At 41.8% G+C, this 19,875-nt stretch overlaps 2 protein-coding genes across 5 annotated transcripts in view; both read left to right on the top strand.

The window, feature by feature from the left end:
- ccny (cyclin Y) overlaps positions 1-8,318 on the top strand; it is a 67,697-nt gene extending 59,379 nt beyond the window's left edge. For all 4 annotated transcript variants that reach the window (XM_071415126.1, XM_071415124.1, XM_071415127.1 and 1 more), the window contains 2 exons: positions 3,826-3,988; positions 4,840-8,318. In XM_071415126.1, the coding sequence (XP_071271227.1) occupies positions 3,826-3,988; positions 4,840-4,956 (280 nt within the window). In that variant the 3' untranslated portion in view covers positions 4,957-8,318. The remainder of the gene's footprint in view (positions 1-3,825; positions 3,989-4,839) is intronic.
- Positions 8,319-10,351: 2,033 nt separating this feature from the next.
- gjd4 (gap junction protein delta 4) lies at positions 10,352-18,281 on the top strand. The gene is made up of 2 exons (XM_071415122.1): positions 10,352-10,870; positions 11,513-18,281. The coding sequence occupies exons 1-2, from the start codon at positions 10,807-10,809 to the stop codon at positions 12,724-12,726; spliced, it is 1,278 nt and encodes a 425-aa protein (XP_071271223.1). The 5' UTR covers positions 10,352-10,806; the 3' UTR covers positions 12,727-18,281.
- Positions 18,282-19,875: the final 1,594 nt, after the last annotated feature.

The following is a 19,875-nucleotide window of genomic DNA, read 5'->3' as shown; positions in this document are numbered from 1 at the left end:
ACAACACATCTAACTGATGGGATACACAAGCTAAATTCCTTGCCAAATGACGACAGTTTAATCACAAATATAAAATGAACTGGTTGATTGAAGTAGGAGAATGTGCATTCCAACAACGAGCTGCAGTTTTGGAATAATTGCGTCCGTCTATTTTCTACTTCAGCTACTTTGTGAACTGCTAGAGCCATTTAGAGTTGTTTAGCCAAGGCTATAACCCTCCTAAACATAGACCGGTTCTACACTGAAAATACGCAAAAACATTAGTTTGGTAAAGACAGAGCGTATTTTCATCAGTATCATTAAGTCGATGCCTATTCACCAAACAGATGTTGTAGCCGTAATTCCTCACCGTACAGTGTTCAATGTGAAACTGTTCATCCATTTACAAAATTACAAAATGATTTTCTAATGATCAATTAGCCTTTTAAAATGATAAACTTGGATTAGCTAACACATCGTGCCATTGGAACACAGGAGTGATGGTTGCTGATAATGAGCCTCTTTACGCCTATGTAGATATACCTTAAGAAATCTGCCGTTTCCAGCTACAATAGTCATTTACAACATTAACAATGTCTACACTGTATTTCTGATCATGTTGATGTTATTTTAATGGACAGAAAAAGTGCTTTTCTTCAAAAACAAGGACATTTCTAAGTGACCCCAAACTTTTGAAAGGTAGTATTTATTTTTTCAGCATAAATCACATGTCTGTATATCAAAAATAACACCGATGTTTAAAAAAAAATTATTTTTATTTTTTTGTCTTTCAACTCACCAACTCACATCATTTTACTATAAATTAGGTGTATTGACTGTGATAAGGGCTCGGTAAATAAGAGCGTCTTGTCTGCTAAATGAACAAAACAAGGCTATGCCATTGCACAGCCATAGGCTTCTACAACCAAGTGCCACTGCTGATGTTCCTGCCTTTTTGAAGATTGTGTTCCACGATATAATATAACCAGTTGATATTACAGTTTCAATAAATTCATCTTAAATGGCACTTGCTTTTTTATTGACACACACACATATATATATATATATACACAGTTGAAGTCAGAAGTTTACATACACCTTAGCCAAATACATTTAAACTCAGTTTTTCACAATTCCTGACATTTAATCCTAGTAAAAATTCCCTGTCTTAGGTCAGTTAGGATCCCCACTTTATATTAAGAATTTGAAATGTCAGAATAATAGTAGAGAGAATGATTTATTTCAGCTTTTATTTCTTTCATCACATTCCCAGTGGGTCAAACGTTTACATACACTCAGTTAGTATTTGGTAGCATTGCCTTTAAATTGTTTAACTTGGGTCAAACGTTTTGGGTAGCCTTCCACAAGCTTCCCACAATAAGTTGGGTGAATTTTGGCCCATTCCTCCTGACAGAGCTGGTGTAACTGAGTCAGGTTTGTAGGCCTCCTTGCTCGCACACGCTTTTTCAGTTCTGCCCCATGATGCCATCTATTTTGTGAAATGCACCAGTCCCTCTTGCAACAATGCACCCCCACAACATGATGCTGCCACCCCTGTCCTTCACGGTTGGGATGGTGTTCTTCGGCTCGCAAGCCACCCCCTTTTTACTCCAAACATAATGATGGTCATTATGACCAAACAGTTCTATTTTTGTTTCATCAGACCAGAGGACATTTCTTGAAAAAGTACAATCTTTGTCCCCATGTGCAGTAGCAAACCGTAGTCTGGCTTTTTTTATGGCGGTTTTGGAGCAGTGGCTTCTTCCTTGCTGCGCGGCCTTGCAGGTTATGTCGATATAGGACTCGTTTTACTGTGGATATAGATACTTTTGTACCTGTTTCCTCCAGCATCTTCACAAGGTCCTTTGCTGTTGTTCTGGGATTGTTTTGCACTTTTCGCACCAAAGTACGTTCATCTCTAGGAGACAGAACGCGTCTCCTTCCTGAGCGGTATGACGGCTGCGTGGTCCCATGGTGTTTATACTTGCGTACTATTGTTTGTACAGATGAACGTGGTACCTTCAGGCGTTTGGAAATTGCTCCCAAGGATGAACCAAACTTGAGGAGGTCTATAATTTTTTTTCTGAGGGCTGATTTCTTTTGCTTTTCCCATATTGTCAAGCAAAGAGGCACTGATTTTGAAGGTAGGCCATGAAATACATCCACAGGTACACCTCCAATTGACTCAAATTGTGTCAATTAGCCTGTCAGAAGCTTCTAAAGCCATAACATAATTTTCTGGAATTTTCCAAGCTGTTTAAAGGCACAGTCAACTTAGTGTATGTAAACTTCAGTCCCACTGGAATTGTGATACAGTGAATTATAAATGAAATAATCTGTCTGTAAACAATTGTTGGAAAATTACTAAGTAGATGTCCTAACCGACTTGCCAAAACTATAGTTTGTTAACAAGAAATTTGTGGAGAAAGATTTGTTTTAATGACTCCAACCTAAGTGTATGTAAACTTCCGACTTTAACTGTTTGTATATATATCTTTACACACACACACAAACACACACACACACACACACACACACACACACACACACACACACACACACACACACACACACACACACACACACACACACACACACACACTCTGGAGTAAGTCAAAGGGTATGAATACTTTCAGATGTATTTTATAATCATGCGAACAGTAAAAACAATGTCAAATGCCATTCCCCAATCTCATGCTCTACTGCCAACCCCACTCAGTGCTGGGAACAGTCGGGGACATTTTGCGTTGTGAACTCAGAATAACCTTGATATGGGGTCAGTGGTGGTTTAGTCGGTGTTGGGACAGTCCGGTTTTGGAATCAGGTCTGCTTCCCCCAGTTTGGTGCCCAGGGCTGGGGCTTGGGTATAGGGCTGCGACAGGGGCTGGACCTGAGACTGGGGCTAGGGCAGAGGCTGGGGCTGGGGTTAGGGTAGAGGCTAGAGCTTGAGCTGGGTCTTGAGCTGAGATTAGGGCTGGGGCAGAGTCTGGGGCTGGGGCTGGGGCTGGGGCCAGGGGCTGGTGTCTTGGGCTGGGGTGTTTTCAGACAGGCGGTATCTGCGACATGGGTACAGTCTGAAGTCTCATAGCCTGGTAGACAATAGTTAACTAAGGCCACAGGCCACTGGGGCTTCGACCTCCTGCCCCAAAATGAATCACAAAGAGACAAGGAGAATCTATGTGGATTATTTAGAGACGTTATCTGACACCTTGAATGTGTAGCCACCAGTAAACCTCCTGACCCATCCTGAATACACAGTTAGTATTAAGACTGCTTGTTGTCATGACCCCCTCAGTGGGCTCATAGAACATAGCCCTGAACCCAAAACCAATGCATGAGATTCTTTCTCTTGGTCTCTCTCTCTCTCTCTCTCTCTCTCTCTCTCTCTCTCTCTCTGAGGAGTAGGTGGAGGAGAGGAGTTTTATTAGGCAGAGCCTCCACCACTCCACGGCTGGCTAAATTTAGCTCGTCTGTTGCTGCATGAATTAGAATATCTATGTAGGTGGTGAGAAAAGCCTGATGCTTGGTGTAGCAGACGTCTTTAACCTTGTGAATCAAAGACCGGGGCTTTGCTACAGAGACACAGACCGACCAATTAGGTTGTCTAAAGAATGTCAGAGAAACGGTCAGGGGAAACAGTCAACTGAAGCGAAAGCTAAGCTGCAACCACAGTTAATTGACTTGATACCATGGAGTAATTTTGTATAATTCTAAAAGCTTAGCACATAAGATAGTTGGTGACGTCTCTTTTTCAGTTGTTTAGTTCTTCTTAAAGATCAGTTCAAGACTCTGACTGGTGATCATTTCTCTTTCTCTGTCTCTCTCTGTCTCTCTCTCCGTATGAAGGAATGAGCTGGAGCGTCAGTTCCTGGAGCTGCTGCAGTTCAACATCAACGTTCCGTCTAGTGTTTACGCTAAGTACTACTTTGACCTGCGCTCCATGGCCGAGGCCAACAACCTCAGCTTCCCCCTGGAGCCACTGAGCAGGGACAAGGCTCAGAAACTAGAGGTGAGTAGCAGTGATGCATACAGTCGCTGCTTCTCCACAATCCCATCAGCTGTGAGGATGGTGATCTTATTTTTGTTGACACCCAGCGTTCAAAGGACCTACACAATGCTACTTGTTTATCGACACTACTACCACTGCTACTACTGTCATCACCAACTAATTGTAGCCTCTTTGAAAACAGCATGCACAATTGCTTATCATTCATTTGTGCTCCAGAGGGAGCTTTTCTCCTTCCCCTTTCATCAAGATATTAACTCTGTAAAACATGGCTGGAGGATGCACAAACACAATGGCTAGATATAGCCTGCTAATTAGTGTGCAGTGAGCACAGTGTGCATTTGACAGAGGTGGTGGTGTGTTCTCTGCGTTCGTTTTGTGTCTGTGACGGAGGACGTGAGGCGGCATTCGTTGCCATGTAATTATCTCCCCAGCAGCACCAGCGACCCCCTTCTCTCCCATCCGCTCTTCCTCCTCATCCCTCCTTCCTCCCCGTCCCCTCTTCCCCTCGTCCCCCTGCCTCTCCGCTGGGCAATTAAGGTCTGAAATGAGCCCTTGTGGTATTGATGCTGGTTGAGGCGTCGTGTCGTTCTTTGTTCTCTGTCAGTGGAGCTGTAATAGAGGGAAACAGGCAGAGTTTCGGATCGTATTCAATATTGATCTGACTTGTTAAAGAAATGCCACCAAAGAAAGTAATAAGTGATCTTGCTCTGTTTCAGAGCAAAATGATGAATATCCCTACATTTTTGTTATTAGGCTTCCAGTGTAGTTTATGTAGCTCTGTGTACATGAACATAACGTTAATTCTGTTTTATATTATTCTATGTCTTATTGTGCATTTTTCCATGTCTCAGGCCATCTCCAGGTTGTGTGATGACAAGTATAAAGACTCGAGGAAAGCGTCCAAGAAGACTTCTGTGAGTGCAGACAATCTGACGGTGGTGAGGTGGAATCCGGCCATCATATCCTAACAGCGTCCTTCACCACCAGGAGGAGGACAGCGCATCCACCATGACGGAGACATGACATGGCTGCCTGGCCTGGGAGGTCGAGGGTTAGGGCAGAACTCAGTTGTCCAGTTGTGTCTGTGTGGTTTGTTTCACACAGAAACGACCTGCTGGCACTTTTGTGGATAATAAGTGTTATTGTTGCTCTGATGGTCCACTTGTGTACTGTACATACAAGATGTCCCTCTGGTTGTCTGAAGTTGAACTTGAGTCCTACAGGTGACTTGGTGACCAATGGCAGAAGAGCAGTGGCCAGATGGGAAAAGATTAAAAGAACATTGGAAAGATCAAGAGACAGTGGAAAGATTTGAAAAATCCTAGAATAATAACCCATAAACTCAAACAACAGCATTCCAATAGCCATTTTAAAGGTTGACTGTCTTGTATAGAGGAGAAACCGCTCGGGTATACTGTACATTCCTATGATTTTCAAGGATTTCAGCAAATTCCTCTCTAAAGCACAAATGTTTTTTCCCAGGTAACAGGCAAACCTAATTGGTACACATTCCTGAAATATAGAAATGTCTCTACTTTCCTTGGAGGCAGTAACAAGAGCTCATCAAGTGTTATTCTTACTGTGTTTGGTTGCAATGAAATCAAACTGCCAAAACCTCAAGGGTTTCTTTCTCTGTAACGTTCAACAAACTGCACCTGTGTTTGAGTTTAAAATGGCAACTGTTTTGTATTTACATTTACATAAAGACACCAAGATAGGGAATGTGAAGTGAGAGATATACAGTAGAGAAAGAGGAAGACAGACATTTGAAGAATAACTTAATTAGGGCGATAAGACTGATAAATGAAGTTCAGTTGAAGGTGAACAAAGTGATCTTTATCTTTAATTGCGTTCCGTTCTATCTAGCTATACCAATTTGCCACCGAGTGATGATTATCTAAAACTATTTCACACATTAGTTCTATCTCTCTCTTCCTCATGGCCAAAATGATACATGCTGCGTACCCAAATGGCACCCTTTTCACTATATAGTGCACTACTTTTGACCAGGGCCCATAGGGTGCCATTTGGGATACTGCCACAGTTAAACATTCCAGTGAACATTGCGCTCACGCCAAGCAATATTCATGTACCGCTTTGTTTCATGCTAGGTCTCGAATGACGTACAGGGATGAGTTTGAATGACAAGCACTCGAATAGAAGGGAGAAAAACATCTTCCAAGAACAGGAAATAACTATAGTATAAGTAAGACAAAAGGGTGGGTTTGAGCGTCCATATAGTGTATTCACTGCCGTTGTTCTGACCTGTGGTGCCTGTAACATGCTAGTGTAGTTTTGTTCTTGAATGCTTTTTTAAATTACTGATCTTCCATCTCCTAAAGAAACAGCAGAAACATCATTTCAGAAAACCAATTTGCATGATGATTCTTCAATATATTGGAAATGTATTTCTAAAAATGTCCTACAGTATATTAGAACAAAAGGACGTTTATTGATTAACAAACACTGTTCACAAAACCATTAGGAATAAATCAAATATAATTATTTAGCAAATTCATTGATTTTGTACAGTAAGATATGATATCAGTGTACAGACAAAGAGCACATTAACTTTCAAACATGGAGAATTGGGGTGAAGTATTTATAAATATCTGATCAGTATTTACATTTTAAAAAATTGCGATGTCTTATTATACCAGATATGAGGAGAGTTTAGAACTATGGGTTATATGGAAGCTGGTATTATTTCATCTAGAATGTAGATGGTAAAACCATTGGAAGGAATCTGAATCTTTTGTCAGGATCTAGTTTTTCATATCAAGTTTGCAGAGCTACAGTGAATGATGGGTTCATGGGTTTTTCAAACATTGAATTGAGACCGTTCGGTTAGACTCTCTCATCTTATCATACATACATTTTCTGTTACCATATGAATTATGTTTTCAGTGTTACATGGTTTTATGATATCCCTGTTGCAAAACCAGGTGAAACATTCCTCTCGTTCTTGATGCTGTTTTATTTTAAAGTTGTTGAGTTCACGGTGTTTCCCCACTCTTAAGCAATCTTAACTATTGAAAAGATAAAAGCAATTCCTTATCAAGGGTCTCTACAGTTGTTGTTGTCATACTTTTATTTGATAGCATTCCGTGAATACCAATCAGCATTCATTCAAAACATTCGTCAGGACCAACTATCTGCCAGATGTTTCACTTTCATATGTAAAAAAGGGATGGAGTTGAACCAAAGTATCAGACAATGAAGGATTAGCCTTTGAATATGTATTGTTGTGATATAATAGATCCCCTTTGCACGTGGTCGGAATGGTATAAGGACTCTGAAGTGGAACTGTTGGAATGGTATGGCCTTGGAAACGGAACTGTTGGAATGATGTGGGGACTCTGAAACGGAACTGTTGGAATGATGTGGGGACTCTGAAACGGAACTGTTGGAATGATGTGGGGACTCTGAAACGGAACTGTTGGAATGATGTGGGGACTCTGAAACGGAACTGTTGGAATGATGTGGGGACTCTGAAACGGAACTGTTGGAATGATGTGGGGACTCTGAAACGGAACTGTTGGAATGATGTGGGGACTCTGAAACGGAACTGTTGGAATGATGTGGGGACTCTGAAACGGAACTGTTGCGTTCTATGGAGCTGTGACTGTGAGCGACTGAAGTTCAAATGTCTTCGGGCGAGAAGAAACAGGTGTTGTCGTGAGGAGACAGTAGAGGTATTTTTAAGATTGTATATCTTATTTATTGTATGTATGTGTGTGTGCATACAGTCTGATGTTGACTTCTAGAAATGAAAATGAACTCATGCTCTACAGCCCGAGCCTGTGGTATAACCTAGGCTAGTGACTGGGGTGATAGTCGTGTGCACTAGACTCTACCTCTGCATAGAGTTTTTACTTCTTCTACCTTTTCTCTTTCTATCTCTTCTACGACAATGTTAGGATTTACCAATGCAACTCTCAGTTGTCAATGATTTCCTGTGCTAATGAAAGAAACTGCTGTAGTTGTGTGAACTCTGTTTTTATGTTTTGTTTTATAGTTTATTTCCTGGGGTTTTATTGCTGTTTTTATGTTGTTTGTTCCTGTTCTCAGTTTGCCCAATGTGGTTAATCTGTATCTTTTTGAGTACTAATCTCTTAGTTCATTGTAGCCTACATTCTAAGAAGTGATCCCAGGACCAACAACCCTAAGGGACTGGAGTCTGAATAAGCCGCGGTCTCTCTCCCTGTATGGACTGTTCTAACTATGATTTTAGTTCAACTGATGTGCCCAGATCAGAAGCAATGTTTAGAAACCTGCACAATAAATAAACGTTTAAACCTTGCAATAAAAATACCATGGTGTCACTTTACTTGGGCGTGACAATGTAGCATTCATCAAGTCTTTATATGCATATGTCAGTCTCTGTGTTTATATAATCTTTTATATATCTTTTGTAGTTTTTTGCTGTACTTGAACGGTATCACTTACATTTTCAATGGCTGTACTCCTGTTTATGCTGTACGCGTCTCCAAGTCAAGTGTATACTACAGTGTCACCCATTTGAATATGAACCTGGCTTTGGTTCTGTGGTGGTCAGGTCTACTTAGCACGTCTATCGGTGTCTCTGACTGAGCACTCCTGGAAGAGCGGCAATGATTATGTCATGTCGTCCCAATGTAAAGGACTGGGTCGGTGTCAGTGACAGAGAGACCGTTTGCATGAGAGACCGTTTGCATGAGAAATATGAACGTATAATTCAATTAGTTAGCTGCTCGACTATCTTCCGTCAATGTTATGTCCTATTATGCCATTCAAAGTTGGTCACTCACAACGTTAAGTATCTGGATTTGAAGCAGGGCCTATTTCTAAAGAAGATCACCACTACACATGACTTTAGGCCAAAATCAAAGTAGTTTTTAAAAAGAAAAGTGAGTCGTTTCTATTATTTTGCTGATGTAGCCCATGTTGTGATCAGTATGCAGGTTTTTTTCTCTCCCTAAGAAACAAAGATTTAAAAGGCAGAAAAGCTCTCTGTTTACACTCGCAGTCACATTGTCACTAAGGACCGTGTATAATCCTCCATATTAGCCCAGATTTACATTTCAAATACCGAGTGGTAATTGCTGCGCTAGTCAATTGATTCTCTGCCGTGACATTTACTGAAGGAGAGCTGTGGGCTAATGAATAACATGCTGCCACATCTCTTATAAACACACACCTGCAGGACCATCTCTGCGCGCAACGAGCCAGGAGTACTAATATGTTACACAGGGAAAGCTTCATTTTATGAAGTATTGGTTCAAGTGATGAGTGGGTATGATATTAATAAGTATACAAAGCTGAGGGAGAGATGATAATCAGTTAAGATTACAAGCCAATGAGGTTGAACAAGGACCAAAGCAATACAATCTGTTCATCTGACGTAATGCCCACCACAAAGTACATGTATTCCTTTGGTCCATTTCTTTTAGTTTGGCCATTGTGTATCCTTAACGTGCACGTTTGCTGATTGAATGGAACCATTCAAATAGCAACATACTAACCTGTTTCCCAACCTTTTAAAATAAGTAATTACCCATGTTTTACAGACATTTACAGCAAATCCACTGTGGTCCTCAAACACACATACAGACACACATGCAATGGCCCCCCACGCTCAACCTAAATCCCCCCGGGTATTCACCACAGCCCGTAACTTAATCCCCACAAAGCAGCCTCCACACATGGAAGACTTTTCCACACAAGTACATGATAACAACTGGAACCCTTTATGACTGCTTATTGCCTGGCATCTGCCAATACTAATCAGCATAAATCTCCAGTCATTAATGGGACAAGCCTAGTCTGTACCCCATGCCATGTGTCCAGTAAAGATGTCCTTCTCTGAGAGGATGAAAGGATTTATGACAGCAAGGCCACAATACAGGGGAATACCACTGTGGGCCTTCTTCCCCATGGCAACAGTTAAAGCTTCCATCCTTGCTTTTCCTCTATCCTTTTGTTTATTATATTATATATAATTCCAGAGTTTTTTTTACAAGTCTCACACAAAAGCCATTTTAAAACTTGCCATGAATTATCCCGATTCAACACAATTCATCATTCACCATGGTATCCAGCCAACATGACAATGTGAAGAAGATGCCACATGGACCCTCTATGTCCTTGGCAGGGATATACCTTGGGACTAGCTTTGAAATGCTTTCCATTGTGCTTGAGAACTTAATACAGCAATTTAATGAGTAATCCTGCAGCTTGTTATTCTCCTGGAAGGACACCCAGCCAGCCACCAAAATATCTCAGCAATGCCAGGATGGTGGACATGCCTCTCTTAACTGGTGGGTAAGAATAACCCTTACAATGGGGCTCACTCCCATCTCTTGTTCTGTTGTCTGAGGACAGTGGTCGCTGGGACAGGACAGACGTTGAGAAGAGACCAGAGGTAAGACAGGACTGGCGTTGGGCTGACGTCAGGCACGGTCGACTCCACGGACTCTGGAGGTGTACGGACTCTGGAGACTCAAGAATTTGGGAAGATGTTCAGATTTGTATCAGTTGTGTTAGAATAGGTGGCTAGTTTCTCCTATCTGATCACCTGGAGCTGACTGACTGATGGAGATTCTAGAAGAGAGATTGTACTATTCTAAACGAAGAGAGATTCATCTGTTAGAACTGGACTCTAGTGTCTAGTTAATCTGCTCACCTGGAGGTCACTGGCTCCTGTGGAACAATTTTTGCCCTGGTTTGGAGGCGGGTTAGGGTGGACATTGTCCTGGTGATCGAGGAGAAGAGGCTCAGACAGGCCTGGAGGGGGACAGCGTGGCTTCAGAGGGCCTTCATCATCATCATCTGCTAACATGGGCAGACAGAGTGCTTCGGAGGTGGTCTTCATCTGTCTAAACCACAACATAACGCTTGTAGGTGAGTATCTTGTGGATCTTTCACTGAGCGGAATGCGGACTGGATTTGTCATTGTAAGAGATTGTCAGTCAAATATCAGAGAGAACATCAGCTTGCTTTGCATATACGATTATGTATGTTTAATGCAGTTCTGTCAATTCTGGAAGTTATATCCTTCCATTGGTTTGATTTGACATCTGACAAGGGCTCGTAGAATAGATCATCGGAATGCCAATGTTTGTCAGTCTGTCTAAACTCAAACTCAAGGGGAGAACTTTCCCCTATCTGTTAGTTATGAATGATTGACAAATGTTTGACCCATATAGGTAAAATAAGTGCAACTTATTAAACTCCCTGTCAGACAAAATTCTGTTTTAAAGTTTTATGTTTCGGGATATTTTCCATTTAGAATATATTGATATTCCCCAAAATAGCTAACAATTTTGATGAAAATGTACAGGCAAGATATATTTTCTTGGTAAGCTTATAAACACATTTATTAGCAGTTAAACATAATTTAAGACTTTACCAGTCCTGCAATATGAAATTAAATTAAACTACGTGATTTCAACAAATCTGTAATGTTTATTGCAATATAAATAGCAAATGTGAGCGGTTGTGACTAACTCTGACATTCTTTACTTCACCTTCACTGTCTTCCAGGGAAGATATGGTTGATCCTGATGATTTTACTGAGGATCCTGGTCCTGCTCTTTGCAGGATACCCCCTCTACCAAGATGAACAGGAACGCTTTGTGTGTAACACCATCCAGCCGGGCTGTGCTAACGTCTGCTACGACATCTTCGCTCCTATCTCTCTGTTCCGCTACTGGCTTGTTCAGCTGCTCGTTCTCTGTCTCCCGTACGTTATCTTCGTTATCTACGTCATCCATAAAGTCACATCACGCCTCACCATCGACACTACTGACCCCTCAGATAGAGTTAGAGCTGAACCGCTCTACCAGATCCAGGAGTCATTCAGGAAGACGGCCCTGACCAAGACAGCTCTCCAGGTGCAGCATGGCAGGAGTCAGTGCTTCTCAGGAGCATACACCCTCCATCTTCTGTTCAGGATACTGCTGGAGGCCGGGTTCGGGGTGGTCCACTACTACCTGTTTGGGTTCTATATCCCCAGGAGGTTCCTGTGCCAGCAGACTCCCTGCACCACCCAGGTAGACTGCTACATCTCCAGGCCCACGGAGAAGACCGTCATGCTTAACTTCATGCTGGGGGCCGGAGCCCTGTCGTTATTACTCAACTTGGCTGATCTCATCTGCGCCATCAAGCGCTCGGTGACGCAGAAGACCAAGAGGAAGATGTTGGTGGAGAAGATGTACGAGGAGGAGCAGTACTACCTCTCGTCCAGCGGGGGGAGCAGAGGCGTGGAGGCTAACATCCCTCTACTTCCCCAGAACCTGGTGGTGGAACCTATAACCTTTCGGAAGAGAGGGGCTAGTAAGTCCAGCACCGCTGACCAGGGAGCCTATCCCCATCTGGGGGAGGCTGAGGACGCCTCTGCCCCTCGCTGTGGTTCTAGTTTCTCCTCGGGGCATCCAGGCGCCAACACCAATGGGAACAACCTCTACCCTGCAGCCCAGGAGGAGGGCCGCGAGGCAGAGGGGAGCGAGGTGGCTCTGTGCCCTGTAGAGCCCATCGGGACACCCAGGTCCATCAGGGTTAGCAAACGTAGCCGCCTCAAACCGCCCCCGCCCCCACGACGGGACCTGTGCCCCCCAACGGCAACCGCTGCGGGCGTTCCCCCAGGAACAGCGGTGTGCACCAGGAGAGTGGGTCAGTACACCCTGGTAGAGATGACAGCCTCGGACTTGCAGTCCAACACCAGCGAGGGCCAGGAGAAGAGGTCTGAGTGGGTTTGATTGGACTGAGATGATGAGGGAGCTGCAATCACAGGAGAGTGATTTTATTTATTTCCATGATGGAGACGTGAGAACCAGTGTTGGGGAAGCTACTCTGAAAATATAGTTTCTGGAGTTAACAATTACTTCACACTGAAATAACTTAATTAAGCTACACTAAAGCGACCCTTAAAAATAGAATTAACTTAACTAAAGTTACTTAGAAAGAGTAGTTCACTACATCCAAACTACTTCATGATAAATCATATCTAAATATGAAGTATCATAGACTACATATTGCAAGAACAGATCACTCTGGAGTCAGATAATAACAGAATGTTTCATTTTGCCTACTAAACACAAAAACGATGTTTCAAGTGAGAACTAGAAAGGTCTGATGCCAAAAAGAAAGGAAATGATTGCCTACTTCAATAGTTAGCTACACCACTACATGGCTAAAATGTAATACAAAAAAACACTGCCAAGATTTGAATGTAGTTCAACTACCACCAAGCTATTGCAAAGGGTAGTTGCATTACTAGTTGAACTAGATGTAGTTCACTACTCCCAAATGTTGGTGAGAATGTCAGGATCAAACCCACCTGCCTCTCTGGGATGTGGTGACAGATTCTTATGTGGCTAATACAGCAGCAACTGTTGGAGAAATGAAATCCTATAGGCCCACTGTGTGCTGTAAGACTGAAGTTCATTCTGACATTCAGACTACGCTTTCACACCAGGATAATTACATGAAATACGTGTCTGTCATTTCTATCTGACCATGTGATAAATGCACATAGTTACGGTGTTATTATACCATCAGTGCGTTGGCATAACCTGTATAATGTATATTCTTTAAGGATGACGCGGAGAGAAGATAATCCAGTCGTGGATACTGTCTTACTGCCAGGGAGTCACTGCCTTAGTGCCTATCATTATAGCCGAGTGTCCTTCAGTAAAACCTTTAGTAAAAAGCTATAACTGTTCTGCCCACCTGTTCTCTCTGTCTACGTTAGATCCCCTATCACTGTCAGTAAACAAAGACAGGCCTTGACCTGTCCTGGCCCTGCCCCCAGCTAGATCAAAGGTCAAAGAATACTGTAGAGCCTAGTTCTTAGCTCTGGGGTCAAGGTGGACATGTGCATACAGCCTGCGGATGGAGTCGTGTTTGGATGGACACAAGGTCAGGTGGTCAGGTGGAGTTAAAAGACAATGACCCTGTAAGGTGCTACTCCTCCAGGCCAGGGTCTTCAGTAGGGAATGATATACCAGACCTGGCATCAAATAATATTCAAAATCATTTCAAATACTTTCTGTGCTTTATTGAGCTTGCCTGGCTTAATGGAACCAACAGAATAGTCGCAAAACTTCAAACCTTGTCCCTCTGGCATTTCAGGCAGGCTCAAAGTATTTGATTTAGAATAGAATTTGAACCCAGGTCTGGAGGATATACTTCCCCTCAGATATAAAGCCCATCCACAGTTGGAATCTGCCACAGTTGGAATCTGTATTTATGGAGATAGATTGTCACTCTATTTCAAGGCCTCTGAGGGCTTCAGACATATACAGAGTCTGGAAATAGAGTGAGTTGGTGCAGGGTGTAACTCAACTGGACACTACTAGAGCTGCATCCCAAATGGAACCCTACTCCCTATACTTAGAATGTTTTTATTTAACCTTTATTTAACTAGGCAAGTCAGTTAAGAAAAAAATATTATTTTCAATGATAGCCTACCTCGGCCAAACCCTCCCCTAACCCGGACGACGCTGGGCCAATTGTGCGCCGCCCTATGGGACTCCCGATCATGGCCAGGTGTGATACGGCCCGGGATCAAACCAGGGTCTGTAGTGACACCTCTAGCACTGAGATGCAGTGCCTTAGACCGCTGCGCCACTCGGGAGCCCTATATAGTGCACTACATTTGGCCAGAGCCCTATGGGGTAGGTCGAAAGTAGTGCACTAAATAGAGAATAGGTTTCCATTTGGGATGTAAACTTGACGTGGCCTACCTAGCTGCCTGCCCTTCAGTATGTCATTGTAGCATTTGTTTCACCTCGATGGTCAGATTAATTTGTGCGAGTCGGCGTGTGCACGGTGCAGTGTGCCATTACTCGTGGCTGACTATCAATCGGAGTATGTCATGAAAGACGCATTTGATTCCTTTTACACATTGTGGAACCCTGTCAGAGCATTACTGTTTAATGTTTTATTAACCTTTATCTTAGCTGACATGTCCTTTGGTTTAAAATAGTTTTTGTTGAGATGTAATAAAAAAAATTCTTGAAAGGTTATATTTCATTGTTTCGTTATACAATGATTTCTTTTCTAGGGCAAAGAATCCAGTCATCATCATTGTGACTGTCAGATACAGGTCATAAGCACTTCATATGTATTTCTAAACATTTCTAAACATGTATTTAACCAGTGACTAACCAACAAAGGATTGCACTGTATACCACCGCCCAGTTATAAATGATCCCCATAGATTGGGGTACAATCTGATTTGGCCATGGGGTGAAACTCTGTGTAAAGGGATAGCTCTTGATCTTGATTTGCCATTATGTCTCCTCCTATGGTCCCTTTGAAGGTGACAACAAAGCTTGCTCCTACCTCAGAGTCTCTAACGACACTGTAACGTGAGTGAACTGAGCTCAGCGCCATAGGGCAATAAGCTCAACCTCTCTGTTGAGATGCATGATGTCATATGATCTGTCTTCATCTAGGGTACTTGTTGCAGATAAATGAGTTCTGTGAAACAGGATGTACAATTATAAAAGTGTTTTATTTGTTTGTATTAGATAAGAAACAGACATTCAATTCCTTCTGTCTTCATCTACTTTTTGCAGGTATCTGATCAACTTCTTTGAAATATGATGCAACATTTTTTGATCGTTTTATTTGTTTGTATTAGCATGAAAACAGACATTCAATCCCCTCTGTTTCATTGGTGTTATGATTGGTTGGGTGAAATGGGTTTGGAGGCCATTCAATGCAATCAAGAGTCTGTGAAGGTGATTTTGGGTCTCTACAGATGACTATTTATTACTGTGTTACAACTACTTTATTGTCCCGCCACATTCTTTCAACAATTGATTTCATAATATTTGTTTCATTATCTGTTTGCCATGGTCAACTGAAGAGCTCTGCCCTGGCCTAGTATTTGTATCTAATAGTGTTTACACTGAAAGTCAGCTGACAAAAGTTTATTAGAAATATCAAATCATGAGGTATCCTTTACTGAAATAAGGTCTGTGATGGAATGGAATAATGTTTTTTTTAAGACTACATATAGAATTTGTTTTGATGTTTTCTTGAAACACCTCACTGCCCCCCAGTGGTATGAACCATGAAGTATTTTTTTTCATTTAAAATCATACCAATTTGGTATCTAACCACCTCATAATACTTTCTTTATGATGATAAATATCAATGTTTATATAAATGTATATTTATATTTCATGAACTCTATGGGTTCAGTTCGTTCAGTCTGAGGGAATGTGAGACAGTGAGATACGTACTGCGTTGATAGACGATCAAAGACTTTCTTCCTCAGCTTTCAGATTCAGAGTATATTTATATATATATACTCTGAATCTGAAATATATATATATATATATACTCTGAATATATATATATATACAGTACCTGTCAAAAGTTTGGACACACCTACTCATTCAAGGGTTTTTATTTATTTTTACTATTTTCTACTGTGGTAAACATGCTAGTTAACTGTGCCTTGAATTCTAAATAAATCACTGACAGTGTCACCAGAAAAGCACCATCACACCTCCTCCTCCATACTTCACTGTGGGAACCACACATGTGTAGATCATCTGTTCACCTACTCTGCGTCTCACAAAGACACGGCGGTTGGAACCAAAAATCTCAAAGGACAGATTTCCACCGTTCTAATGTCCATTGCTCGTGTTTCTTGGAACAAGCAAGTCGGTTCTTCTTATTGGTGTCCTTTAGTAGTGGTTTCTTTGCAGCAATTGGACCATGAAGGCTTGACTCACGCAGTCTCGTCTTAACAGTTGATGTTGAGATGTGTCTGTTACTTGAACTCTGTGAAGCATTTATTTGGGCTACAATCTGAGGTGCAGTTAACTCTAATGAACTAATCCTTTTCAGCAGAGGTAACTCTGGGTCTTCTTTTCCTGTGGCGGTCCTCATGAGAGCCTGTTTCATCATAGCGCTTGATGGTTTTTGTTAATGCACTTGAAGAAACTTTCAAAGTTCTTGAAATGATCCGGATTGACTGCCCATGTCTTACCAATCCTTTGTAAACTTCTGGAAAAAATTGGGTTTCACCAGATACAATGCTATTTCACAGTAAACAAATTGACAACAGAATTTCAGTATGCTTATAGGGAAGGACACTCAACAAGCACAAGACTTATACAAGTGACTGATGATTGGCTGAGAGAAATTGATGATAAAATGATTGTGAGGGCTGTCTTGTTAGACTTCCGTGCAGCTTTTGACATTATCGATCATAGTCTGCTGCTGGAAAAACATATGTGTTATGGCTTTACACCCCCTGCTATAAAGTGGAAAAAGAGTTACTTGTCTAACAGAACAAGGTGTTCTTTAATGGAAGCCTCTCAAATATAATCCAGTTAGAATAAGGAATTCCCCAGGGTAGCTGTTTAAGCCCCTTGCTTTTTTCAATTTTTACTAACGACATGCCATTAACTTTGAGTAAAGCCAGAGTGTCTATGTATGTGGATAACTTAACACTATACACGTCAGCTACTACAGTGACTGAAATTACTGCAACACTCAACAAAGAGCTGCAGTTAGTTTCAGAGTGGGTGGCAAGGAATAAGTTAGCCCTAAATATTTCTAAAACTAAAAGCATTGTATTTGGAACAAAACACTCACTAAACCCTAAATCTCAACTAAATCTTATAAGAAATAATGTGGAAATTGAGCAAGTTGAGATGACTAAACTGCTTGGAGTAACCCTAGATTGTAAACTGTCATGGTCAAAACATATTGATGCAGTAGTAGCTAAGATGGGGAGAAGTCTGTCTATAATAAAGCGATGTTCTACCTTCTTAACAACACTATCAACAAGGCAGGTCCCACAGGCCCTAGTTTTGTCGCACCTTGACTACTGTTCAGTCGTGTGGTCAGGTGCCAAAAAAAAGGACTTAGGAAAATTGCAATTGTCTCAGAATAGGGCAGCATGGCTGGCCCTTGGATGTACACAGAGAGCTAATATTAATAATATGCATGTCAATCACTCCTGGCTGAAACTTTTATTTATGAGAGGTCTTGGCATGTTGAATGCACGGAGCTGTCTGTCTGAACTACTGGCACACAGCTCGGACACCCGTGCATACCCCACAAGACATGCCACAAGAGGTCTCTTTACAGTCCCCATGTCCAGAACAGACTATGAGAGGCACACAGTACTACATAGAGCTATGACTACATGGAACTCTATTACACATCAAGTAACTCATGCCAGCAGTAAAATTAGATTTACAAAACTGATTAAAAAACACCTTATGGAACAGCGGGGACTGTGAAGCAACACAAACATTGGCACAGACACATGCATACACACACACACACACACACACACACACGATAACATACGCACTATACATACACATGGATTTAGTACTGTAGATATGTGTTAGTGGTGGAATAGGGGCCTGAGGGCACACAGTGTGTAGTGAAATCTGCTAATGTATTGTAATGTTTTTAAAATTGTATAAACTGTCCAGGAAGAGTAGCAGCAGCTAATGGGGTTCCATAATAAATACAAATACAAATGATGCGGTCGTTTTTCTTTGCTTATTTGAGCTGCTCTTGCCATAATATGGACTTGGTATCTTACCAAATAGGACAATCTTCTTTTTTGGTTACTACATGATTCCATATGTGTTATTTTGTAGCTCTGATGTCTTCACTATTATTCTACAATGTAGAAAATAGTAAAAAAAATATATATATATTTGAATGAGTAGGTGTGTCCAAACTGTGTCCAAACTTTTGACTGGTACTGTATATATGAGTACTTGGCCATACAGTCTGTTCACAGTTAGGCATTCCCCTGCAAGATGGTATGAGATGTATTCTCCATGTAGCAAGTCTCCCCTCCTGAATATCATAGTGGTCCGACTATAAACTGTCCTTTGTGGAAGAACGTCTGGGAAATAGCTCAGTCCTTTAGATAAAAGGAGAACTTTTCCTTTTGTGTGTGTGTCAGTCACAGGGGGACCGAGGGAAAGGAGAGCTGTGTTCCTCCTTGCCGTGTGGGGGACAAGGGGGTTGCATGGGAACTCTTGAGAGGCAGGATGTTGTACAGACCATTCTCCCTCTGCAGGGTCATTGTTGTCATGCTAACATGACATCTTTGTCACACACAATAACAGTTCTGGCTCTGTTGACACCTGTCCTTAAGTTAGAGAGGTACTGTAACGACAAACTTCTTAATTGGACTGGCAGACGGTCAGACCACTTGTCAAGTGGTCTTTGAAGTTTAAATCGCTTAATTGGATCAGAGGATACTTTGAAGAAATGATATTTCACAACGATAGAATTTCCCATTTGGGAAAACAAACTGGGTGTGGCAGGTGGTAGAGTCAGGAATCGGGGAAGCCTGTCTTCTAGTATTTTTCAAAATCATAAAGCAACTTTAATCCCAAGCCCAACTGTAACAGTTTCTGTGACGTTTATTTCCCTCGTGGTATAACTCCAAAATCTGAGAGAACACAGATGTCGCTGAGCTCTTTATTTCTCAACATCTGCGTTTTAAACAGGCCTGTTGGGAATATGAACATAAAACCAGTCTAGGGGTCATGAACCCTCCCATTCTATATGAGCAAGTCACAGAGCACTAGGGTCAGGGCATGCTCTATCTCATACAGTAGATGTAGTCATACACTCGGATACACAGCTGTGGGGTCTTTTTATTATGTTGTAAATGTTGTCGTCTTCACTGTAAATGGAAGGGACAGGGCGGCAGGTAGCCTAGCGGTTAAGAGCATTGAGCCAGTAACCGAACGGTTGCTGGTTCAAATCCCTGAGCCGACTAGGTGAAATATCTGTCGCTCAGGATAAGAGTGTTTGCTAAATGACCAAAAAATATATAATAATAAAAAAAAAAATATCCAAATGAGTATTCAACAAAGCTGTGGTATAGTCACAGATCA

This window comes from Salvelinus alpinus, chromosome 8 (assembly GCF_045679555.1).
Source record: "Salvelinus alpinus chromosome 8, SLU_Salpinus.1, whole genome shotgun sequence".
In the NCBI taxonomy this organism is placed as follows: domain Eukaryota; kingdom Metazoa; phylum Chordata; class Actinopteri; order Salmoniformes; family Salmonidae; genus Salvelinus; species Salvelinus alpinus.
This window is presented reverse-complemented; position numbering and strand designations above follow the sequence as displayed.